Raw genomic sequence first — 27133 nt, forward strand, 5'->3', positions numbered from 1 at the left:
AACTCAGTATCCCGTACCTGCCTTCTCTCCATACCCCCTGATCCCCTTAGCCACATCTAACTCCCTCTTAAATATAGCCAATGAACTGGCCTCAACTACCCTCTGTGGCAGAGAGTTCCAGAGATTCACCACTCTCTGTGTGAAAAAAGTTCTTCTCATCTCGGTTTTAAAGGATTTCCCCCTTATCCTTAAGCTGTGACCCCTTGTCCTGGACTTCCCTAACATCGGGAACAATCTTCCTGCATCTAGCCTGTCCAACCCCTTAAGAATTTTGTAAGTTTCTATAAGATCCCCTCTCAATCTCCTAAATTCTAGAGAGTATAAACCAAGTCTATCCAGTCTGCCCGAAACCCTTGAAGGAAATAGGCAATGTTTCGGGCCGAAACCCGGAAGGGTTTCGTCCCGAAACGTTGCCTATTTCCTTCGCTCCATAGATGCTGCTGCACCCGCTGAGTTTCTCCAGCACTTTGGTCTACCTTCGATCTTCCAGCATCTGCAGTTCCTTCTTAAACACACATTGGGTGCATTTTATATTTAGTTTAGTTTAGAGATAGAAACAGAGGTGAGGTGGCATCTCTGGGGAAGGAATGCACGATGTTTCAGTGCTGTCTCTCTAAACTGAAAAGTATCAATGCATTGATTGCAGCCTCCAAAGGCAAACTTCCAGCCAGGGATTACAGACAGACGAGGAAGTCGGCGAGTGGCCGATTCAAAACACGGGGAGCAGATGTGTGAAGTGGCAGAAGAGGCAGGGAGGAGAAGATGGAACATGATGCCAAGCTGAACTAATCTCCTCTGCCTGAATGTGATCCATATCCCCGCATATCCATGTGCCCGTCTAAAAGCCTCTTAAACACCACTATCGTATCTGCCTCCCACCAACACCCCACCCCTGGCAACGCGTTCCAGGCGTGTGTGTGTGTGGGGGGACAAGAATCTTACTCCCCCTACCCCTCCCCTCCCCTCTCTCTCCCCACCCTATCCCCTACCCCTCTTCCACCACTCCCCGCTACCCCTCTCTCTCTCCCCACTCTTTCACTTCTCTCCCACTCTCTCCTCCCTCTCTCCTCACCCCTCTCTCCCCCATCCCCTTCCCTCTCTCGCTTTTTCCATCACTCCCCACTACCCCTCTCTCCCTCCCCACTCATTCACTTCTCTCCCACTCTCTCCTCCCCCTCTCCCATCCCTCTCTCCCCCCCACCCCCTTCCCCCTTCCCCTCTGTCCCTCTTCCATCACTCCCGCTACTCCTCTCCACCTCCCTCCCCACTCCTCTCCCCTTTCCCTCCACTGTCCCTCCCGACTCTTTCCCCTCTTTCCCCCCTCCCCCTCCTCCCTCCTCCCCCACATCTCTCTCCCCCTACCGCGCTCTCCTTTCCCTCCCAAATCTATCACGTTTCCTCCTCCTCCCTCCCCTCTTCACACCTCACGCCCCCCCTCCCCCGCAAACGCTGTTGGGGAAACAGACCCAACGGGTCTGCACTTGGTCTAGTCTCCTTTAAACTTTCACCCTCTCACCTTAAAGTGGAAACTGGGAGATGCTGTTAAGCAACAGGTTTTGACTTGGGACAGACACAAAACGCTGGAGTAACTCAGCGGGACAGGCAGCGTCTCTGGAGAGAAGGAATGGGGGAAGCTCCGGGTTGGGACCCTTCTTCAGACTGATTGAGGCTCAGAGTGAAACGGAGCAGAAACTGGCCCTTCGGCCCAACTTTGCCACACCGACCTACATGCCCCATCTACACTGGTCGCATCTGCCTGCCCCAATCACCAGTGTGATCACCTCCTCCTTCCACCCTCCCCCCCCTCTGTCCCGGGCGCTGAGGGAGATACATAGAAAATAGGTGCAGGAGTAGAGGCCATTCGGCCCTTCGAGCCTGCACCATTCGCCATTCGATATGATCATGGCTGATCATCCAACTCAGTATCCCATACCTGCCTTCTCTCCATACCCCCTGATCCCTTTAGCCACAAGGGCCACATCTAACTCCCTCTTAAATATAGCCAATGAACTGTGTGGCCTCAACTACCTTCTGTGGCAGAGAATTCTACAGATTCACCACTCTCTGTGTGAAAAAAAATTTTTTTCTCATCTCGGTCCTAAAAGACTTCCCCCTTATCCTTAAACTGTGTGTGTGGCCCCTTGTTCTGGACTTCCCCAACATCGGGAACAATCTTCCTGCATCTAGCCTGTCCAACCCCTTAAGAATTTTGTAAGTTTCTATAAGATCCCCCCCTCAATCTTCTAAATTCTAGCGAGTACAAGCCAAGTTTATCCAGTCTTTCTTCATATGAAAGTCATATGAAAGAATACGAGGCCAGTCTGTTTCTTCTCACCGACCCGCTCTAATACTCACCCCCACCTCGGAACACTGGAAGAAGTGGATGTCCGGCTTGACCTGGTGGCCTTCCTTGCACACAAGGATGAGGATGGAGTTGTACCTCCAGTTGTTCAACAGCGACTCGCAACTCTCGATCGCCGACAGCGGGTAGTTCTCCAGCTCTTCCTACGAGAACACAGATTATAGACAACAGACAAAAGATGCAGGAGTAGAGGCCATTCGGCCCTTCGAGCCAGCACCGCCATTCAATGCGAGCATGGCTGATCATCCCCAATCAGTACCCCGTTCCTGCCTTCTCCCCATATCCCTTGATTCCGCTATCTTTAAGAGCCCTATCTAGCTCTCTCTTGAAAGCATCCAGAGAACCGGCCTCCACCGCCCTCTGAGGCAGAGAATTCCACAGACTCAACACTCTCTGTGAAAAAAAGTGTTTCCTCGTCTCCGTTCTAAATGGCTTACCCCTTATTCTAAAACTGTGGCCCCTGGTTCTGGACTCCCCCAACATTGGGAACATGTTTCCTGCCTCTAGCGTGTTCAAGCCCTTAACAAACTTCAACCCTTAACAATCTACAAATTATCGTCATGTGTACCGAGGTACAATGACACCAAAGTACCCTCCATGGATTCCCATCAGCAGAGAAGGTTATTGGCTGCAACCTTCCCTCCATTGATAGAAACATAGAAATTAGGTGCAGGAGTAGGCCATTCGGCCCTTCGAGCCTGCACCGCCATTCAATATGATCATGGCTGATCATCCAACTCAGTATCCCGTACCTGCCTTCTCTCCATACCCCCTGATCTCCTTAGCCAGAAGGGCCACATCTAACTCCCTCTTAAATATAGCCAATGAATTGGCCTCAACTACCCTCTGTGGCAGAAAGTTCCAGAGATTCACCACTCTTTGTGTGAAAAAAGTTCTTCTCATCTCGGTTTTAAAGGATTTCCCCCTTATCCTTAAGCTGTGACCCTTTGTCCTGGACTTCCCTAACATCGGGAACAATCTTCCTGCATCTAGCCTGTCCAACCCCTTAAGAATTTTGTAAGTTTCTATAAGATCCCCTCTCAATCTCCTAAATTCTAGAGAGTATAAACCAAGTCTATCCAGTCTTTCTTCATAAGACAGTCCTGCCATCCCAGGAATCAGTCTGGTGAACCGTCTCTGCACTCCCTCTATGGCAATAATATCCTTCCTCAGATTTGGAGACCAAAACTGTACGCAATGATGAACTGTACACTGCAAGGGCCAGGAAGCGAGCGGGCAAGATCATCTCTGACCCCTCTCACCCTGGCCACAAACTCTTTGAATCACTTCCCTCTGGAAGGCGACTCCGGACTGTCAAAGCTGCCACAGCCAGGCATAAAAACAGTTTTTATCCACCAGTAGTTGCTCTACTCAACAGCCAACAATCTGTAGCCTCCCTTTGATCTGGTATTTTGTTGGTTCACATGTTTAGTGCAAGGTAAAGCCAGCAAAGTCCCATCAAGGATAGTCCGAGGGTCACCAATGAGGTAGATAGTAGTTCAGCACTGCTCTCTGGTTGTGGTAGGATGGTTCAGTTGCCTGATAACTGCTGGGAAGAAACTGTCCCTGAATCTGGAGGTGTCCATCTCCACTATGATGAAGACTATCTACGACAACCCTCGACTAACGTGTGGACCTATTACGACTAAACTTACGAATAAAAAAAGTATCGATTCTTTTTTCCCCATGGCAACCTTTTTTTGAAACTTCACACCTCCTACAACATCTGGTCCACCTCTGGCAATGCCCGTCATCACCCCCCCTCACATCCCTCATGGGCATTCGTGACATAGAAACAGAAACATAGACAATAGGTGCAGGAGTAGAGGCCATTCGGCCCTTCGAGCCTGCACCGCCATTCAATATGATCACGGCTGATCATCCAACTCAGTATCCCGTACCTGCCTTCTCTCCATACCCCCTGATCCCTTTAGCCACAAGGGCCACATCTAACTCCCTCTTAAATATAGCCAATGAACTGTGTGGCCTCAACTACCCTCTGTGGCAGAGAATTCCAGAGTTTCACCACTCTCTGTGTGAAAAAAGTTCTTCTCATCTCGGTTTTAAAGGATTTCCCCCTTATCCTTAAGCTGTGACCCCTTGTCCTGGACTTCCCCAACATCGGGAACAATCTTCCTGCATCTAGCCTGTCCAACCCCTTAAGAATTTTGTACGTTTCTATAAGATCCCCTCTCAATCTTCTAAATTCTAGAGAGTATAAACCGAGTCTATCCAGTCTTTCTTCATAAGACCTACCTTGGACTCGATGTCCACCAGGCTGACGGCCTGGGGGTGGACCTGCAGCAACATGTCCTGAGTCCAGATCCGGCCCTTGCTATCCATGGACTTCAGCTTCTTGATAGACTCATCCACCGTCTGGGTCTCCTCCCCAGGTCCCAGGGGGAAGGTGGCCAGATGCTGCCGGGAACAAGGAGAAGGGTTTGCAGTGTTAAAGACACAGAGAAAACTGGAGCAACTCCAGCGGGACAGGCAGCATCTCTGGAGAGAAGGAATGGGCGACATTTCGGGTGGAGACGTCCCTTCGTGAAGACAATCTGGAAGGGGGTGGAAAGGCCAGTCTCAGCGCTGTCTGTCGGAAATCCAAAATGCTACAGGAACAGTGGAATTAAGGTGGAAGGAGTGCAGAGAAGATTTGTGAGGATGTTGCCAGGACTCGAGGGTGTGAGCTACAGGGAGAGGTTGGGCAGTCTAGGTCTCTATTCCTTGGAGCGCAGGAGGATGAGGGGTGATCTTACAGAGAAGGCAACATTTAATAAGCATTTAGACAGGTGCATGGATAGGACAGGCTTAGAGGGCTATGGGCCAAATGCAGGTAGGTGGGAACTAGTGTAGAAGGGGCAGTATCTTCAGCATGGGCAAGTTGGGCCGAAGGGCTGTATCACTCTGAGTGTCTATCAGTTCGAAGAAGGGGTGCGACCCAAAACATTAAGAGGATGAGGGGTGATCTTATAGAGGTGTATAATATCATGAGGGAAATATATCGGTTCGATACACAGAGTCTTTTGCCCAGAGTGGGGGGGGGGGGTCGCTAAGAGACATCCCCGAGCTCCGATGTACCCGCTACGTTCATTCTCCGTGCTTACCATGAGTTTGATTTGTTTTTGAAACTCGAGAGAGCTCTTGGAATGAACTCGTACCGTGGGACGGGGCTTTAAATGTACGGGGATCACGGGTCAGCACGGACTCGGTGGGCCGAAGGGCCTGTTTCTTTCCCCTCTGCACGTCTAACATCTGAAGTCTGCTTTGGGATGTGGGAGGAAACCAGAGCACCCGGAGGAAACCCACGAGGTCACCGGGAGAGCGTGCAAACTCCGCACCGACAGCACCCGAGGTCGGGACTGAACCCGGGTGTTTGTCACTGTGAGGCCTTTCTAGCTCTTCGGAATGAAAGGGGGGGCGACTCACATTGACGTGGTATTGAGAGCGATCCTCCATGATGAAGTTTGTGTTGGCGTATTTCTTCCTCTGCTCTGCAAACCAAAACAGAAATTGTTGAGGGACATTCATGGCCAGTTCATTGTCCTGACAAAGCAGTGTCTGTTGGAGATAAGGGCCTGTCGTAAAACCACCTATCACTGCTCACCATGCCCCCTTCTGCACCATCGCAAGGTCTAGGAGCAGAATTAGGCCATTCGGCCCATCAAGTCTACTCCGCCATTCAATCATGGCTGATCTATCTCTCCCTCCAAACCCCATTCTCCCCATAAAGGGCCTGTCCCACTTGGGCGACCTAATCAGCGAGTTTGCCCTCGACTCGTACTCGCAGCATGGGCGACACGAGGTTGTAGGAGGTCTTCGTAACTCTCCTTCAATCTCGAGAGTGGTCTCCGCGTACTCGAGGCCTCAGCGGTTTTTTTTCACTATGTTAAAAAATGCCCGCGAGTTAAAAAAGGTCGCCATGGAAAAAAATCGATACTTTTTTTTACTGGTAGGTTTAGTCGTAGTAGGTTGGCATGTTAGTCGTAGGTAGTTGTAGATAGTCTTCATCATGGTTGAAGGTCGTCTTCAGACTCCACTATTCGGTGTCCAATTTTCCCAAAGTTAGTCGAAGCTGGTCTTCAACAGTTGAAGGAGGTGGAAGGAGGTCTTCACCAGTTGAAGCTGGTCTTCAACACAGTTGAAGGAGGTCTTCAACAGTTGAAGCTGGTCTTCAACACAGTTGAAGGAGGTCTTCAACAGTTGAAGCTGGTCTTCAACATAGTTGAAGGAGGTTTTCAACATGTCATTCTTTTCAAACTCTGCTAAACTTGCCATTTAGGTCGCCCAAGTGGGACAGCCCCTTATACCCCCGACACCCGCACTAATCAAGAACCTATCTATCTCTGCCTTAAAAGTAAACAATGACTTAGCCTTCACTGCCATCCATGCCGACCAGCGATCCCCGCACACTAACACTCTCCTGCACACACTAGGGACAATTTACTATTATACCAAGCCAATTAACCTACAAACCTGTACGTCTTTGAAGTGTTCTTTCATCAGTCACCTCTGATTATTCACCCCCCACAAAATAAATTCCTCCTCGTCTCCTTCCTAAAGGAACGCCCTTTAATTCTGAGGCTGTGCCCTCTGGTCCTAGACTCTCCCACTAGTGGAAACATCCTCTCCTTCACTGTTCACCTAATACAGACGGCAATAAAGGGGCCAGTATTTCTTAAACCCTGGGTGCCCTTCCCTCGCCCTCTCTCCGTATGTCTGTCATTAACTACAAGGTATTAGCGACAGAGAGATAACTTAGAACACAAGGCCGGGACATGGTGGGGAGCGGCCCTTGGCATCCACTGTCAGAGCTGTGGAACCGGAATGGCAGGTTCCATTCCGTGGAAAGACCTCGTACAGTCGGTGGAAAGGGGCAGGGGCCAGATTTCACCGAGACATCTCTGCTGTTGCTGCACAGAGCAGGGAATTCTTCCAACTTTCAGCCTAAAGTTGTAGAAGGGTTTCGGCCCGAAACGTTGCCCGTTTCCTTCGCTCCATAGCTCCTGCTGCACCCGCCGAGTTTCTCCAGCAATTTTTGTCTACCTTGTAGGACAACTTGTTCCATTTGATCTTATTTGATTGTGCACGCCAGGTTAATTGCAATGGTCGAAACAGGGCGGACCACGTGAAGGTTGCAATCTCCCACCCCCAGGGACATTCCTGGAGCACCTCCACGCACCATCCCACCTCCACCCCCCACACCTAGAGGTGGAAAGGTTGCCAGAACGATGGAGAGTCTGAAGAAGGGACTCGACCCAAAACGCCACCCGTTCCTTCTCTCCAGAGACGCTGCCTGCCCCGCTGAGTTACTCAAGCATTTTGTGTGTGTGTGTGTGTCTCTCTAACTTCTGGTGACCCCACCCTAACCTGCCGAACAGGCAAAAAGAGGTCACATCTAAAACAATGTCGCCGGTTCTCCAAATCACCCCCTCTCTCCCTCGGGAAGATCTCCAGCACGGAGCTAAACACACCCTGACCGACTTTGATCGCTTACCTGATACTAGATAGAGCGCTTAAAGAGTCTCGAAGCCCGTGTTCTCCGCGGCTGCTTCAACCTGTCTCTCCACTCAGTTAGTAGGACGTTTCTCAGTGGTTAACAGGTGAATGATTTCATCACCTGCTTCTTTGCACTGGGCAGGGCTCGAGTTAGAGATTAACTCTGTGAGTGCCTTGGGCCTCACTCGGGCAGCCTAGGTTGTTATGTTTAAGAAGGAACTGCAGATGCTGGAAAAATCCAAGGCAGACAAAAATGCTGGAGAAACTCAGCGAAATTCCTCTGCTCCGTAGATGCTGCCTCACCCGCTGAGTTTCTCCAGCGTTTTCGTCTACCTGGGTTGTGTATGATTGTCTGGAGAAGTCTGAAGAAGGGTCTCGACCTGAAACGTCACCTACTCCTTCTCTCCATAGATGCTGCCTCACCCGCTGAGTTACTCCAGCATTTCGGTCTGTCTACCTTCCATTTTTCCAGCATCTGCAGTTCTTTCTTAAACTAAACATCTGGCCAGAAGCGTTCAGTTTAGTTTATTGTCACGTGTACCGAGGTACAGTGAAAAGCTTTTGTTGTGTGCTAACCAGTCCCAGCAGAAAGACAATAAATACGTCATTACAATCGAGCCGTCCACAGTCAGGGTCCTGGAGTGATACACATGATAAGGGAATAACGTTTAGTGCAAGGTAAAGCCAGCAAAGTCCGATCAAGGATAGTCCGAGGGTCACCAATGAGGTAGATAGTAGTTCAGGACTGCTCTCTGGTTGTGGTAGGATGGTTCAGTTGCCTGATAACAGCTGGGAAGAAACTGTCTCTGTTCCTGTCTCAGAACAGTCCAGCTCCTTCCACCAGCCCACCATCCTTGTCCATAAGTGATAGGACCAATTGTAAGGTCATTAGTAAGGCCATTCGGCCCATCAAGTCTACTCTGCCATTCAATCATGGCTGATCTATCTCTCCCTCCCAACCCCATTCTCCTGCCTTCTCCCCATAACCCCTGACACCCAGACTAATTAAGAATCTATCTATCTCTGCCTTAAATATATCCACTGACTTGGCCTCCACAGCCTTCTGTGTCAATGAATTCCACTGAAGATAGACACAAGATGCTGGAGTAACTCAGCGGGACAGGCAACATCTCTGGAGAGAAGGAATTGACTGGGCTTGTATCCCATGGAGTTTAGAAGGATGAGAGGGGATCTTATAGAAACATATAACATTCTTAAGGGATTGGGTCATTCTGAAGAAGGGTCTCGACCCGAAACGTCACCCATTCCTTCTCTCCAGAGATGCTACCTGTCCCGTTGAGTTATTCCAGCTTTTTGTGTCTCTCTTAGGATTCAAACAGCCGTTGTTTCTGATGTGTTTTTGCACACTTATCAGTCGGACGATCAGTGATCAGACTGGAGGAACAGCATCTCATATTTTGCTTGGGCAGCTTCCAGCCTAGTGGTTTGAATATTGATTTACCCCAGCATTCCCTCCCCCACCTGTCCCACCAGCTTCTTGTTCTCACCCACCACACAGCTAACTAACAATGGCCTATTTCCTTTACCATTGTTACATTTTTTGCATATATTTCATTCATTGTGCTACCTCTCTCCACATCACCGTCTATATATCTCTCGGTTCCCTTTCCTGCAGTTTTTTCTGGCTGAAGAAGTGTCTCGACCCGAAACGTCACCCATTCCTTCTCTCCAGAGAGAATGCTGCCTGTCCTTCTGAGTTACTCCAGCATTTTGTGTCTATTGACAATTCTGATGATCTGCTTGAGGGCAGCCTCTGGCAGTCAGACAGGCAGCTGCACCAAATAGACAGCAGACTGCAGAAAATGACCTTGGAGTGATAAAGCCAGGGCCTGGGCAACAAGTGTGTAAACAAGTGTGCAAAGTCCCATCTGTAACCGTGCAACAGTGCAAACAATGACCCGCCACCGTGCGAAGAACAACAGTGCAAAGACTGACCCATAAATGTGCAAAGCACACCAATGCAGAGGCAAGTGTGCAAATTGCACATGCGCAGGGGCCAACCTGTAAGTGTGCGACACACCGTGGTGCAAAGACCAACCTACAAGTGTGCAAATCACAACAGTGCTAAACCCGGCCTGCAAGTGTGCACAGCACACCAATGCAAAGACCAACCTGTGAGTGTGCGAAGCACGACGGGGCAAGGACCAGTCTGCAAGTGTGCAAATCACAGCAGTGCAAAGACCAGTCGGTAAGCGTGCACAGCATCATGTAAATATCTGCCTGCATAAACCCACACGTAAGTGTGCAAAGCACAACTACGCGTACACCAACACTTGAGTGTGCAAAGCACAACTATGCATACACCAACACACGAGTGTGCAAAGCACAACAATGCATAAACCCACATGTAAGTGTGCAAAGCACAACTATGCATGCACCAACACTTGAGTGTGCAAAGCACAACTATGCATAAAACAAAGTGTGAGTATGCAAAGCACAGCTATGCATAAACCAACATGTAAGTGTGAAAAGCATAACTATGCATACACCAACATGCGAGTGTGCAAAGCACAGCTATGCATAAACCAACATGTGAGTGTGAAAAGCATAACTATGCATACACCCACATGTAAGTGTGCATACACAACAATGCCAAGATGTGGGACACAACCATGCAAGGACCAACCTGTGAGTGTGCAACGCACAAGAGTGCAAAGACTGGCCTGTAAGTGTGCAACATACAGCGATGCAAAGACCAAATGTTCAACGAACGGCCTGTTCCCCTGAGGGGAAGGTGACAACGAGGCAGACAAACAGTAAAATTAATCAGGAGGACAGTGAAACAACGAGGGTGGGGGGACGGAGAGAGAGAGGGGGATGCAAGGGTTATTTGGAGAAATCAATGTTCATACCGTACATTCCCCTTCACTCCCAGAGAGCCAGCCTCACCCACTATTTAATGAAAGACTGGGTCGACTGGGCTTGTATTCCCTGGAGTTTAGAAGGATGAGAGGAGATCTTATAGAAACATATAAAAAATTTAAGGGATTGGACAGGCTAGATGCAGGGAAAATGTTCCTGATGTTGGGGGGAGTCCAGAACCAGGGGTCACACACAAGAATAAGGGGTCGGCCATTTAGGACTGAGATAAGGAAACAACTTTTCCACCCAGAGAGTTGTGAATCTGTGGAATTCTCTGCCACAGAAGGCAGTGGAGGCCGATTCACTAGATGTTTTCAAGAGAGAGTTAGATTTAGCTCTTAGGGCTAACGGAATCAAGGGAAATGGGGAAAAAGCAGGATACTGAGTTGGATGATCAGCCATGATCATATTGAATGGCGGTGCAGGCTCGAAGGGCCGAATGGCCTCTACTCCTGCACCTATTGTCTATGTTTCGTGTTTACTCATGGACAACAGTTAGAGGGGAGAGGGAGAAGCCACTCACCGTAGATCGACCGGCCGGTCGGTTTCAAAAGCCGATCGCTGCAAAGTGAAAAACAAATAAAATTATTGAGGAAATCAGTGGAACCTTAAATGTTCTATTATGTCACATGTCTCTTCTCTATCCACTCGTGGCACTTTACAAGGTGTCAGTAAGGTCGTGACGTCCTAGGGTGTGTTGTGGAGTCACAGACACAGACACACAGAGGCAGAGACAGAGAGACAGAGAGACAGAGAGACAGAGAGACAGAGAGACAGAGAGACACAGAGACAGAGAGACAGAGAGACAGAGAGACAGAGAGACACAGAGACACAGAGACACAGAGAGACAGAGACAGAGAGACACAGAGAGACAGAGACACAGAGAGACAGAGAGACAGAGAGACAGAGAGGGACAGAGACACAGAGTCACAGAGTTACAGAGACAGAGGGACAGAGGGACAGAGACAGAGAGACACAGAGACAGAGAGACAGAGGCACAGAGTCAGAGGGACAGAGGGACAGAGGCACAGAGGCACAGAGACAGAAGGACAGAGGGACAGAGGCACAGAGGGACAGAGGGACAGAGGGACAGAGGGACAGAGGGACAGAGGGACAGAGGCACAGAGTCAGAGAGTTACAGAGACAGAGAGACAGAGAGACAGAGGGACAGAGTGACAGAGTGACAGAGTGACAGAGAGACAGAGGGACAGAGACACAGAGACGCAGAGACGCAGAGACGCAGAGTCACAGAGTCACAGAGGGACAGAGAGACACACAGAGTTACAGAGACAGAGAGACAGAGAGACGCAGAGACACAGTCACAGTCACAGAGACACACAGAGACAGAGACAGAGAGACACAGAGACACAGAGACACAGAGACACAGTGATACAGCGTGGAAACAGGCCCTTCAGCCCAACATGCCCCATCTACACTAGTCCCACCTGCCTGCTTTTGCCCCATATCCCTCTAAACCTGTCATATCCATGTACCTGTCTGTTTCTTCAGAACATTTTCTCGACTACCACTTCTGGCAGCTTGTTCCTTACACCCACTACCCTTTGTGTGAAAAATTTTACCCCTCAGGTTCTTAAGACAATCTCCCCCCCCCCCCCCCCCCCACCCCCCTCACCTTAAACCTATGACCTCTCTGCTTCTCGATTCCCCCATTTCTGGGCAAGAAAATGAGTGCAGAGAAGATTTACAAGAAGGTTGGCACTGGGCCAAATCCGTGGATATTTTTAAGGCAGAGATAGCTAGAATCTTGATTAGTGTGGGTGTCAGGGGTTACAGGTAGAAGGCAGGAGAATGGGGTTGAGAGGGAAAGATAGGTCAGCCACGATTGAATGGCGGAGTAGACTTGATGGGCCGAATGGCCTAATTCTGCTCCTATCACTTACGAACTTGAGGGCCTGAGCTACAGGGAGAGGTTGGGCAGGCTAGGACTTTATTCTTTGGAGCGCAGGAGGATGATGGATGATCTTAGAGAGGTTTCTAAAGTCTTGAGGAGAATAAAAAAGATAGCCACAAAAAGCTGGAGTAACTCAGTGGCTCAGACAGTATCTCTGGAGACAAGGAAGACGTGACGTTTCGGGTTGAGACCGGAGAATGCACAAAGTCTTTTACCTAGAGAAGGGGAATCGGGAATGTTTCAGTTTCAGTTTAGTTTATTGTCACAGAGAAAAGCTTCTGTTGCGGGCTAACCAGTCAGCGGAAAGACCACACACACACGATTACAATCGAGCCATTCACAGTGCACAGATACATGATAAGGGAATAATGTTCGTTGCAAGATAATACCAGTAAAACCTGATCAAACATAGTCTGAGGCAGACAAAAATGCTGGAGAAACTCAGCGGGCGAGGCAGCATCTATGGAGCGAAGGAAATAGGTCTCGATCCGAAACGTCACCCATTCCTTCGCTCCATAGATGCTGCCTCGCCCGCTGAGTTTCTCCAGCATTTTTGTCTACCTTCGATTTTTCTAGCATCTGCAGTTCTTAAGGATAGTCCGAGGGTCACCAATGAGGTAGATAGTAGTTCAGCACTGCTCTCAGGTTGTGGTAGGATGGTTCAGTTGCCTGATAACAGCTGGGAAGAAACTGGAGGTGTCTGAATCTGGAGGTGGGTGCGTTTTCACACAGAATTCTGTACCTGCATGTCATGGTGGGGGTGGGCAAGATGGGCCGAAGGGCTTTGTGACTCGATCAGAATGTGAGCCGGTTTCCAGTCCTCTGGGCAACGTCCCCTGGCTCGAAGGGCCGAATGGCCTACTTGGTTAATACTCTCTAGAATTTAGAAGATTGAGAGGGGATCTTATAGAAACTTACAAAATTCTTAAGGGGTTGGACAGGCTAGATGCAGGAAGATTGTTCCCGATGTTAGGGAAGTCCAGGACAAGGGGTCACAGCTTAAGGATAAAGGGGAAATCCTTTAAAACCGAGATGAGAAGAACTTTTTTTCACGCAGAGAGAGTGTGAATCTCTGGAACTCTCTGCCACAGAGGGTAGTTGAGGCCAGTTCATTGGCTATATTTAAGAGGGAGTTAGATGTGGCCCTTGTGGCTAAGGGGATCAGGGGGTATGGAGAGAAGGCAGGTACGGGATACTGAGTTGGATGATCAGCCATGATCATATTGAATGGCGGTGCAGGCTCGAAGGGCCGAATGGCCTACTCCTGCACCTAATTTCTATGTTTTCTATGTTTCTATGAAGGGCCGAATGGCCTCTACTCCTGCACCTATTGTCTATTGTCTAGTACAGAATGTCCCACTGCCTGGGCAAGCCTGAACTCCTGCATCAGACCAGGGAGGTGGTGACATGTAAAACAGGCGGTTAGACTGGTTAAGGGTTTAATTTCCTTCTTATTGAGTCAATTAGCAATGTTTAGTCACAGTCTAAATTGTTTCAACAGCCCATGCACTTTACAGCACAGAATGTGCGGGGAAGAACTGCAGATGCTGGTTTAAACCCAGGATAGACACACACAAAACGCTGGAGTAACTCAGTGGGACAGGCAGCAGAGGTCTTTATTCTCTGGAGCGCAGAAGGTTAAGGGGGGGGACTTGATAGAGGTCTTTAAAATGATGAGAGGGATAGACAGAGTTGATGTGGACAAGCTTTTCCCTTTGAGAATAGGGAAGATTCAAACAAGAGGACATGACTTCAGAATTAAGGGACAGAAGTTTAGGGGTAACATGAGGGGGAACTTCTTTACTCAGAGAGTGGGTGGCGGTGTGGAATGAGCTCCCAGTGGAAGTGGTGGAGGCAGGTTCATTGGTATCATTTAAAAATAAATTGGATAGGCATATGGATGAGAAGGGAATGGAGGGTTATGGTATGAGTGCAGGCAGGTGGGACTAAGGGGAAAAAAAATTTGTTCGGCACGGACTTGTAGGGCCGAGATGGCCTGTTTCCGTGCTGTAATTGTTATATGGTTATATGGTTATATCTCCGGAGGGAAGGAATGGGTGACGTTTCGGGTAAGGAACTGTACAGCCAGGCCAGCGAGAGGTGCCGACATTCCGTGAGGAGCCAGCGCTGTTGCCAAGCTCCCTCCCTCCCTAACGACACACGGTGACAAGTGCAGCAAGCAAGTCACAGACAGATGCACGAGGATCTAAACTGGTTTTACTGATGCAACTCGCCCCTGGCCTTGAAACTGGGCCTTTGGCCAAGGCTTTGCTGACAACACAGTTCAGGTATTTGCTGCTGAAGTAACAGAGGCCAGGTTTATCTTGGGTGGGGGGAGGTGACGCCTCACAATGCCCATTGTCCTGGCCGGCAGGTGTGTGTGTGTGTGTGTGTGTGTGTGTGTGGGTGTGTATATGTTTGTGTGTGTGTGTGTGTGTGTGTATATATGTGTGTGTGTATATATGTGTGTGTGTATATATATATGTGTGTGTGTGTATATATGTATGTGCGTGTGTATATTGTGTGTGTCTGTGTGTGTGTGTGTGTGTGTGCGTGTGTGTGTGTGTGTGTGTCTGTGTGTGTGCGCGTGTGCGTGTGTGTCTGTGTGTGTGTGTCTGTGTCTGTGTGTGTGTGCGCATGTGTGTGTGTCTGTGTGTGTGTGTGTCTGTGTCTGTGTGCGTGTGCGTGTGTGTCTGCCATGCTTTAACCCTCTCTCCCTCTACGATACCCAATGCCCACCATCGTGGGGCCTTGCAGAGTGTGGTGCCAACACTGAACCCAAACTGAGGCCTGTGCTTAAATCGGCAACACCTGGAAATGCTGCACGCTGGCGTTACCTTTGAAGGGCAGTGATTCATTATGTAAACAAAGGCGGTGGCTCTCAGGCGCTGAAACATCCCACTAACTCACTTTAAAGAGGCTGGTGGGCAGCCACTTGGATACAGGGGGAAGTGGAGGCTTGTAGCTCATGTGGAGGCACAGGAGATCGGTTTAACCTGACGTCACGGACATTGTGGGCCAAAGAGCCTGGTCCTATGCTGTACTGCTCTATGGAGTAACTCAGCGGGACAGGCAGCATCTCTGGAGAGAAGGAACGGGAGACGTTTCGGGTCGAGACCCTTCTTCAGACTGTCCCGAAACGTCATCAATTCCTTCTCCCCAGAGATGTGAAAGTAGGGACAATGTCCAAAGGGGCAACGTGGAACAGCACGGCTTAGGAGCAGGCCCTTCGGTCCACAATGTCTGTGTTGTCCGTGACACAAATCTAAACTCCACATCTGCCTCCGTAAACCTCCACCATCACCTTCCAGGCACCCACTACCTTCTGTGCAAAAACAATGTCCCAGTTGTTAGGGGTTACGGGGAGAAGGCAGGAGAATTGGGATTAGGAGGGAGAGATAGATCAGCCACGATTGAATGGCGGAGTAGACTTGATGGGCCGAATGGCCTAATGCTGCTCCTACCACTCACGACCTTATGACACACCTTCCTCTGAACAAGGCCTAGAGAAAGGCCTGGATCGAGTGGATGTGGAGAGGATGTTTCCACTAGTGGGAGAGTCTAGGACTAGAGGGCACAGCCTCAGAATTAAAGGACGTACCATTAGGAAGGAGATGAGGAGGATTCTCTTTAGCCAGAGGGTGGTGAATCTGTGGAATTCTTTGCCACAGACGGCTGTGGAGGCCACAAGTCAGTGGATATTTTTAAGGTAGGGATAGATAGATTCTTGATTAGTGCGGGTGTCAGGGGCTATGGGGAGAAGGCAGGAGAATGGGGTTAGGAGGGAGAGATAGATCAGCCATGATTGAATGGCAGAGTAGACTTGATGGGCCGAATGGCCTCATTCTGCTCCTATTACTAATGACCTTACAATTGGCCCTCTGTAACCTGCCCCCTCGTGTGTAGGGAGTGGATGGGAAAGTGGGATAACATGGAACTAGTGAGAAGGTCGGCATGGACTCGGTGGGCCGAAGGGCCTGTTTCCGTGCTGGCCCTTCCATCTCCTAAACTAAACTAATCTGGATGATTTATGAGTCCACTCTTGCCTATGTCACAAGGCCGACTGCATTAAGAACATCCTGGAGTCTGTTCTTGCAACATTCCAAATTCATGTTACACCCGACACAGTATCTTGCATTAAGAGATACAGCGCGGAAACAGGCCCTTCGGCCCAAGGGGTCCGTGCCGACCAGCGATCCCCGCACACTAACACTATCTTGCACGACAATTTTCATTTTACTGAAGCCAATTAACCTACAAACTGTATGTCTTAGGAGTGTCTCAGCATCTATGTAGCGAAGGAAATAGGCCCTTTTCGGCCCGAAACGTTGCCTATTTGCTGAAATGGTTCATATTCGGGCAGAAACGTTGCCTATTTCCTTCGCTCCACAGATGCTGCTGCACCCGCTGAGTTTCTCCAGCATTTTTGTCTACCTTCGATTTTCCAGCATCTGCACAGTTCCTTCTTAAACACGTCTTAGGAGTGTGTGGGAGGAAACCGGAGCACCCGGAGAAACCCAGCACAGACAGCGCCCGTAGTCGGGATCGAACCCGGGTCTCTGGCGCGGTGAGGCGGTAATTCTACCCACCGTGCCAGCCCCAGCTGCAGCCAGGTACAGTGTAAATATTTTCTGATGCCCGCCCTTGCCACCTACCCATATGGGAGCGTGCTTCCTCGATCTTGCGACCTGTAGCTCATGCCTGGCCGAGTTCTTGGCGACTGGCCACAAACGCTGAGGGAAAAACAATGAACAAAAAGGCGTTAAGATGGAGAGGGAATGGTGAATGATTCCATAGCAACCGCAGCACGTTGCAGCACGATACAGTGTCAGCCTCCTCCCTGCCCACGGAAAACGCTGCCATTGATGATGCCCGCAAGCATTATCCCACTTCCCCATCCACTCCCCACACACGAGGGGGCAAGTTACAGAGGTCATAGAAACATAGAAACATAGAAACATAGAAATTAGGTGCAGGAGTAAGCCATTCGGCCCTTTGAGCCTGCACCGCCATTCAATATGATCATGGCTGATCATCCAACTCAGTATCCCGTACCTGCCTTCTCTCCATACCCTCTGATCCCCTTAGCCACAAGGGCCACATCTAACTTAAATATAGCCAATGAACTGTGGCCTCAACTACCCTCTGTGGCAGAGAGTTCCAGAGATTCACCACTCTCTGTGTGAAAAAAGTTCTTCTCATCTCGGTTTTAAAGGATTTCCCCCTTATCCTTAAGCTGTGACCCCTTGTCCTGGACTTCCCCAACATCGGGAACAATCTTCCTGCATCTAGCCTGTCCAACCCCTTAAGAATTTTGTAAGTTTCTATAAGATCCCCTCTCAATCTCCTAAATTCTAGAGAGTATAAACCAAGTCTATCCAGTCTTTCTTCATAAGACAGTCCTGACATCCCAGGACATCCCAGGTCATTAGCAATAGGAGCAGAATGAGGTTGTTTGTTCTCAACACGAAGGTAGCTCCACTATGCGCAGCGGGTAGAGCTGCTGCCTCACAGCGCCAGAGACACGGGTTCGATCCTGACCACGGGCGCTGTCTGTACTGAGTTTGCACGTTCTCCCCGTGACCAGCGTGGGTTTTCTCCGGGTGCTCCGGTTTCCTCCCACACTCCAAAGACGTACAGGTTTGTAGGTTAATTGGCTTGGTGTAAATGTAAATTGTTCCTAGTGTGTGTGTAGGATAGTGTTAGCGTGTGGGGTGATCGGTAGTGGGCATGGACTACCCACGGAGGGTCTGTTTCCGCGCTGTATCTCTAAAGTCTACTGGTCCCAACCAGGTGACACTGTATCGGGCAAGGTCACCTGTTGTCCATGTTCTCCACAGATGCTGCCTGACCCGCTGAGTTACTCCAGCATTTTGTGTCCATCATCATAATGAAGCAGCATCGTATCGGTCCGAAATTCTTCTGGAAATAGGCAACGTTTCGGGCCAAAACCCGGAAGGGTTTCGGCCCGAAACATTGCCTATTTCCTTCACTCCATAGATGCTGCCTGACCCGCTGAGTTACTCCAGCACTCTGTGAAACGTCACCTATCCATGTTCTCCACAGATGCTGCCTGACCCACTGAGTTACTCCAGCACTCTGTGGCTTCAGAGAGCCTGGTTTGATCCTGACTACGGCACTTCTCATTACAGACCTTGTACATTCTTCCACCAGTGGGAGAGTCGAGGATCAGAGAGGCCACAGCTCCAGAATAAAAGGAGGTTCCTTTAAGAAGGAGATGAGGATGAATTTCTTCAGTCAGAGGGTGGTGAATCTGTGGGACTCATTGCCACAGACGGCTGTGGAGGCCACAAGTCAATGGGTATTTTTAACGCAGAGATAGACAGATTCTTGATTAGTACGGGTGTCAGAGGTTACGGGGAGAAGTTCTAGTTCAAGTTCAAGTGAGTTTATTGTCATGTGTCCCTGTATAGGACAATGAAATTCTTGCTTTGCTTCAGCACAACAGAACACAGACGGCATTTACTACAGAACAGATCAGTGTGTCCATATACCATAATATAAATATACACACACACATGAATAAATAAACTGATAAAGTGCAAATAACAGATTTAAGGCAGAGATAGATAGATTCTTGATTAGTGTGGGTGTTATGTGGAGAAGGCAGGAGAATGGGGTTAGGAGGGAGAGATAGATCAGCTGTGATTGGGTGACAGAGAAGGGCCGAATGGCCTGTCATATTTATGACTTTATCCTACATGAAATGCATAGTTGTTTGTGTGATTCCTGATGTCCAATCCTGCAGCTCCTGTTCGCTATTTCCTCTGATGCAAATCTCAAACCGGTAAACAGAATCCAGCTATTTATAGGTAGCCCGGTCAGATTCATTAATTGATTCATTATCCACAGATTTGGTAAATCAAGGAGCTGTGGGACACGCTTGGATCAAACATGAAGCATTGAGCCTTGAAGATGGGCATTGACATCATCTAGGTTAGTTCTGCAAATTTAGGAGATTGAGAGGGGATCTTATAGAAACTTACAAAATTCTTAAGGGGTTGGACAGGCTAGATGCAGGAAGATTGCTCCCGATGTTGGGGAAGTCCAGGACAAGGGGTGAGAAGAAAACCGAGATGAGAAGAACTTTTTTCACACAGAGAGTGGTGAATCTCTGGAACTCTCTGCCACAGAGGGTAGTTGAGGCCAGTTCATTGGCTAGATTTAAGAGGGAGTTAGATGTGGCCCTTGTGGCCAAGGGGATCAGAGGGTATGGAGAGAAGGCAGGTACGGGATACTGAGTTGGATGATCAGCCATGATCATATTAAATGGCGGTGCAGATGCTCGAAGGGCCGAATGGCCTACTCCTGCACCTAATTTCTATGTTTTCTATGTTTTTCTATGTGTGGGGAAGGAATGGATAAAAAAAGTAGCTGGAGTAACTCAGCGGGACAGGCAGCATCTCTGGAGAGAAGGAATGGGTGATGTTTCGGGTCGAGACCCTTCTTCAGACCGATCTCGGGGGGGGGGGGATTTAAACCACCATCTGCAGTTTCTTCATCCGCATGCCAATGTTGATGCAGATGTTGCCAGGACTAGAGGGTGTGAGCTACAGGGAGAGGTTGAGAGGGAGAGGTTGATTTGTCAACAAAATAGAGAGAGTACAGAGGAGATTTACTAGAATGTTGCCTGGGTTTCAACAACTAAGTTACAGAGATAGGTTGAATAAGTTAGGTCTTTATTCTCAGGAGCGCAGAAGGTTAAGGGGGGACTTGATAGAGGTCTTTAAAATGATGAGAGGGATAGACAGAGTTGACGTGGATAAGCTTTTCCCACTGAGAGTAGGGAAGATTCAAACAAGAGGACATGACTTCAGAATTAAGGGGCAGAAGTTTAGGGGTAATATGAGGGGGAACTTCTTTACTCAGAGAGTGGCGGCGGTGTGGAATGAGCTTCCAGTGGAAGTGGTGGAGGCAGGTTCATTGGTATCATTTAAAAATAAATTGGATAGGCATATGGATGAGAAGGGAATGGAGGGTTATGGTATGAGTGCAGGCAGGTGGGACTAAGGGGAAAAAAATTTGTTCGGCACGGACTTGTAGGGCCGAGATGGCCTGTTTCCGTGCTGTAATTGTTATATGGTTATATGGTTATATGGTTATATGATTATATGATTATATGATTAGGCTGGGACTCTATTCCTTGGAGCGCAGGAGGATGCGGGGGTGATCTTATAGAGGTGTATAAAATCATGAGAGGAATAGATTGGGTAGATGCACAGAGTCTCTTGCCCAGAGTAGGGGAATCGAGGACCAGAGGACATACTGGAGGTTTAAGGTGAGGGGGAAAGATTTAGTAAGAACTTGAGGGGTACATTTTTCACACAGAAGGTGGTGTATGGAACGAGCTGCCAGAGGAGGTAGTTGATGCTGGGACTATCCCAAAGTTTGAGAAACAGATACATGGATAGGACAGGTACACAAAAAAGCTGGAGATACTCAGCGGGTGCAGCAGCATCTATGGAGGGAAGGAAATAGGCAACGTTTCGGGCCGAAACCCTTCTTCAGACTGTTAGGACAGGATTGGAGGGTTAAGGGGCAAATGTTGGCAGGTGGGACTAGTGTAGCTGGGACATGTTGGCCGGTGTTGGCTAGATGGGCTGTTTCCACACTGTATCACTCTATGACTATCTGTTCTTGGGGCATGTTTGAGGGCTGATGAGGGTCCAGGCACTGGGAGTGTCTGCCTTGCTGGCCTAACACCACACGGGCTGCTCAGCGATCGCCCAACAGCGACAGAGGCTTGGACAATGAGTCACCCATTCCGCCACTCCCCTCATCTCCGTGTTCCCCATCTCGTTGCCATGGCTACGGCTCGACAACGATCTTTGCGTACAAAATCATGAGAGGAATAGATCGGGTAGAGTCTCTCACCCAGAGTAGGGGAATCGTGGACCAGAGGACACGGGTTCAAGGTGAAGGGGAGAAGATTTGATAGGAATCTGAGGGGTAACTTTTTCACACATAGGGTGGTGGGTGTATGGAACGAGCTGCCAGAGGAGGTAGTTGAGGCTGGGACTATCCCATCGTTTAAGAAACAGTTAGACAGGTACATGGATAGGACAGGTTTGGATGGATTTGGACCAAACACAGGCTGGTGGGACTAGTGTAGCTGGGACATGTTGCGGGCAAGTTGGGCTGAAGGGATGTTCCATTATCTTTAGTTTAGTTTGGAGATACCGAGTACTTGCCGACCAGAGCCACACAGACACACACACACACTGACACTGACACACACAGACACACACACACACACTGAGACACACACACACACACTGACACACACACACACACACACTGAGACACACACACACACACACACTGAGACACACACACACACAGACACACAGACACAGACACACAGACACAGACACAGACACACACACACACACACACACACACACAACACACAGAAGGAATCTGGATGACCCGGACAAAACCCACGCTGGTCACGGGAGAACGTGCAAACAGCCGTACAGGATCAACCCAGGGTCTCTGACGCTGTGAGGCAGCAGCTCTACCCCGCTGCGCCACTGTGCTGCCCTCAGACATAGAAACATAGAAAATAGGCGCAGGAGGAGGCCATTCGGCCCTTCGAGCCAGCACCGCCATTCATTGTGATCATGGCTGATCGTCCCCTATCAATAACCCGTGCCTGCCTTCTCCCCATATCCCTTGACTCCACTAGCCCCTAGAGCTCTATCTAACTCTCTCTTAAATCCATCCAGTGACTTGGCCTCCACTGCCCTCTGTGGCAGGGAATTCCACAAATTCACACAACTCTCTGGGTGAAAAAGTTTTTTCTCACCTCAGTCTTAAATGACCTCCCCTTTATTCTAAGACTGTGTGTGGCCCCTGGTCCTGGACTCGCCCAACATAGGGAACATTTTTCCTGCATCTAGCTTGTCCAGTCCTTTTATAATTTTATATGTTTCTATAAGATCTCCCCTCATCCTTCTAAACTCCGGTGAATACAAGCCTAGTCTTTCCAATCTTATAGATACATCCAGGACTCTGCGATGGCTCCGACACCCTGGGAAATGTTTGCTCATGTAGCAGTCAGGCTGGAAAGAGTGGCAGTGGGCCATGTTGTTGCTGGCTGTGTGGGTTTGTTCTCCTGTTTGTCTGCACAACATTGAGTCCGTCGGAGACAGGGATACGTGAGGCAGTGCACGGTACACCTACAGCTCCAGTGAAAGGGGGGGGAGGGTAGACAAGGCAACGCTGCCTTCTATCCTGACCCAATGCCCACACACACGCACACATGCAAATGCACACATGCACACGCACACATGCAAACGCACACACACACACACACGCATATGTGCACACATGCATACGCACACATGCACACATGCACACGCACACATGCACACGCACACACACACACACGCACACAGGCACACGCACACATGCAAACGCACACACACACACACACACACGCATATGTGCACACATGCACACGCACACACGCACACACATGCACACACATACACACGCGCACACACACATACATACACATGCACGCACACGCACGTATGCGCACACACACCACCCCCCCTTCCATTGACTCCATCTACACCTCACGCTGTCCTCAGCAAGGCCACAGCATCATCAAGGACCATTCTCACCCCGGTCACTCCCATCTTCTCCCCTCTCCCATCAGGCAAGAGGTACAGAAGTGTGAAAATGCACAACTCCAGAGTCAGGGACAGTTTCTTCCCAGCTGTTATCAGGCAACTGAACCATCCCACCACAACCAGAGAGCAGTGCTGAACTACTATCTACCTCATTGGTGACCCTCGGACTATCCTCGACCGAGCTTCACCTTGCACTAAACGTTATTCCCCTTTATCATGTATCTGTACACTGTGGACGGCTCGATTGTAATCATGTATTGTCTTTCCGCTGGCTGGTTAGCACGCAACAAAAGCTTTTCACTGTACCTCGTTACACGGGACAATAAACGCAACTGCAGAGCGAGGTTCCAAAAACTGTTCCTACTTTACAAAGATGGGCCATATTAGCTGGAGACACAGAAATGCTGGAGCAACTCAGCGGTCAGGCAGCATATATGTGGAGAACATGGATACGTGACATAGAAAATCCATCCTCAGAAATTAGGTGCAGGAGTAGGGAGAACAAAGGATGGGAGACCTTCGAGCCTGCACCGCCATTCAAATGGGGTATGATCATGGCTGATCATCCAACACATTGAATATCCCGTACCAAGCCTTCTCTCCATACCCCCTGGACCCCTTAGTCCAAACAAGGGCCACATCTAACTCCCTTCTTAAAACATAGACCAATGAACTGGGCCTCAACTACCCATCTGCGGCAGAGAGTTTCCAGAGATTCACCACTCTCTGGTGTGAAAAAGGTTCTTCTCATCAAGTGACATCTTGAGTCGAGATCCTTCCCTCAGGGGAGTGGGAAACTGGAGGGTGAGGGAGGGGGGGGAGAAGAACAAAGGAGGGAAGACCTTGTAACTTGGTCAGGGGATAAGGCAGGAACGGGGTACTGATTGGGGATGATCAGCCATGATCACATTGAATATGACTTATACAAGATACAAGATACAATTTAATTGTCATTTGGACCCCTTGAGGTCCAAACAAAATGCCGTTTCTGCAGCCACACATCACATTACAAACAAATAGACCCAAGACACAACAACACAACATAACTTACATAAACATCAATCACACCGCTGGGATGGAAGGCCAAAAAAATCTTATCTCTCCACTGCACAGGTGGCAATACAGAATTGAATTCAACTTGTAGCATCTACAGTTCCTTGTTGTTGCGTTTTATTGTGGTTATTCCTGTTGAACCTGTGTGCGCCTGGTTTGAATGTTCTCATGCATAGAGTGACATGAATAGGTGGCATTTCGCAGGCAAGCAAACATTTGTCACAGTATCTCGGTACACGCGAGGATAAGAAGTCACCACGTTTACAGGGTGACATGTAGGGACGACAATACCTCCGAGCAGCACGTCATCCCGACTCAGAAGCAACTCAAAACTCAGTCCCTTCTGCCCTCAAAAGGGCTGGCAGCATCATCAAAGACCCACACACCATCCTGGCCACACACACTCATCTCCCTGCTACCTTCAGGTAGAAGGTACAGGAGCCTGAAGACTGCAACGTCCAGGTTCAGAATTAGCTACTTCCCCACAGCCATCACCCACTCAAACAAAACTTCTGAACATTAATAACCATCTTCCTGCATCTATTTGCACTTGATCTGTGTGGTTTATTCATGTGTGTCATATATATTTATACAATGGTATATGGACACACTGATCTGTTCTGTAGTCAATGCCTACTATGTTCTGTTGTGCTGAAGCAAAGCAAGAATTTCATTGTCCTATCAGGGACACATGACAATAAACTCTCTTGAATCTTGAATCTTAAACTCAGCGGGTCAGGCAGCATCTCTGGAGAAATTGAACAGGTGACGCCTGTACTAATCTAGAATCTACCAATCTGCATTGACGTGGCATCCACAGCATTCTTTGGCAAAGAATTCCACAGATTCGCCACCCTCTGACTGAAGAATTTCCTCCTCATTTCCTTCCTAAAGGTTTGTTTTAGTTTAGATTAGAGATACAGCGCGGAAACAGACAGGCCCTTCCCCACACATTAATACTATCCCACACACACTAGGGACAATTTACCATTTTTCACACACACAGAGAGTGGTGAATCTGTGGAATTCTCTGCCACAGAGGGTAGTTGAGGCCACACAGTTCATTGGCTATATTTAAGAGGGAGTTAGATGTGGCCCTTGTGGCTAAAGGGATCAGGGGGTATGGAGAGAAGGCAGGGACGGGATACTGAGTTGGATGATCAGCCATGATCATATTGAATGGCGAATGCTGCAGGCTCGAAGGGCCGAATGGCCTCTACTCCTGCACCTATTTTCTATGTTTCAAGTCAGCCTACAAACCTGCACGTCTTTGGAATGAGGAAACCGAAGATCTCGGGAAAATCCACGGGGAGAACGTGCAAACTCCGTACAGACAGCACCCGTAGTCGGGATCGAACCCGGGTCTCTGGCGCTGTGACCACCGTGCCACCCTACAAGGGAACGTCCTTTAATTCTGAGGCTATGGCCTCTAGTCCTAGACTGTCCCACCAGTGGAAGTGTGTGATGTTTTTCTTCAAGACAGCAAGGGATTGGAATATGCTTCCAGCCAGCATCAGAGATCTCCAAACCATCAACACATACAAAGGTGCCACTCCTAAGTCAGTGAAGAAGATAGACTGGTACAACAATCCACCAGTTTGATGTCACTAATGTCTCCGGGAAAACTCCCAAACACTCCCAAAACAAAACTCTCCGCTGCTGTTCCCGGTCAGTTACAAGTGGGGCAAATTCACCGCCAAATACTTTGCTCCAGAGAGAGGTGGAATGTGACTTTTAAAAAGATTGTAACACTCACCCTGGGATTGTCGAAGTCCTCTGTCAATTTAATGTAAAGGCGGCAAGGGGCAAATGAGCTTCTCCTCGCCAGTGTCCGGACGCCCTGTATCGCCTCACCTTCTCCTCTCAGTGAAGGCAGTAAGTGTCTGTCACTGGGCGTGGGTTTAAAACACACACTGAGATCATGCCAATAATGGAAAGCTAAATACCAGAGACCCGCCCGACTAGCTGAGTGTTCCTGTCATTCCAGTGACTACGGGCACATTCCTACGCTGAGATTCACCTCCCCTCCCCTCCACTCTCCTCCCTTCTCACCTCTCCTCTCCTCTCCTTTCATCTCCTCCCTTCCCCCTCTCCCCTCTCCTCTCCTCCTCCTCCCTCTCCCCCCCCATCTCCCTTCCCCCTCCCTCCCCCCTCTCCTCTCCTCTCATCCCCCCCCTTCCCCCTCTCCTCCCTCTCCTCTCCTATTCCCCTCCCTTCCCCCCTCTCCTCTCCTCCCTCTCATCCCCCTCTCATCTCCTCCCCCCTCTTTCCTCTCCTCCCTCCTCTCCTCCTCCCTCTCATCTCCTCCATCTCCTCCCTTCCCCCCTCTCTCCTATCCCCCCTCCTCCTTCCCCCTCTCTCCTCTCCTCCCTCTCTCTCTCCTCCCTTCCCCCTCTCTCCTATCCCCCCTCCCTTCCCCCTCTCTCCTATCCCCCCTCTCCCTTCCCCCTCTCTCCTCTCCTCCCTCCTCTCCTCTCCCTCCCTCTCATCTCCTCCATCCCCCCCTCTTTCCTCTCCTCCCTCCTCTCCTCTCCTCCCTTTCCCCTCTCTCCTCTCCTCTCCTTTCATCTCCTCCCTTCCCCCCTCCCCCCTCATCCCTCCTCCTCCCCCTCTCTCCTCTCTCTCCTCTCCTATCCCCCCCTCCCCCTCCTCTCCTCTCCTCTTCTCCCTTCCCCCTCTCTCCTCTCCGCCCTCCTCTCCTCCCTCTCATCTCCCTCCATTCCCCCTCTCCTCCTCTCCTCTCCTCTTCCCCCCTCCCTTCCCCCT

At 49.5% G+C, this 27133-nt stretch overlaps 1 protein-coding gene across 2 annotated transcripts in view; it reads right to left on the bottom strand.

The window, feature by feature from the left end:
- The window catches only part of LOC129713974 (epidermal growth factor receptor kinase substrate 8-like protein 1), a 50216-nt gene extending 23933 nt beyond the window's left edge, over positions 1-26283 (bottom strand). The window contains exons 1-6 of one of the 2 annotated variants that reach the window (XM_055663411.1): positions 26124-26283; positions 17309-17386; positions 11265-11302; positions 5789-5853; positions 4619-4780; positions 2356-2505 (exon numbers count right to left, since the gene is read on the bottom strand). In XM_055663411.1, coding sequence (XP_055519386.1) covers positions 2356-2505; positions 4619-4780; positions 5789-5853; positions 11265-11302; positions 17309-17352 — 459 coding nt within the window. In that variant the 5' untranslated portion in view covers positions 17353-17386; positions 26124-26283. Of the gene's footprint in view, positions 1-2355; positions 2506-4618; positions 4781-5788; positions 5854-7856; positions 8000-11264; positions 11303-17308; positions 17387-26123 lie in introns of those variants that run through there. The other variant, XM_055663412.1, reaches the window with a different exon arrangement.
- Between the last annotated feature and the right edge of the window lie 850 nt (positions 26284-27133).

The sequence above is a fragment of the Leucoraja erinacea genome, chromosome 37 (assembly GCF_028641065.1).
Source record: "Leucoraja erinacea ecotype New England chromosome 37, Leri_hhj_1, whole genome shotgun sequence".
Taxonomy (NCBI): Eukaryota; Metazoa; Chordata; class Chondrichthyes; order Rajiformes; family Rajidae; genus Leucoraja; species Leucoraja erinaceus.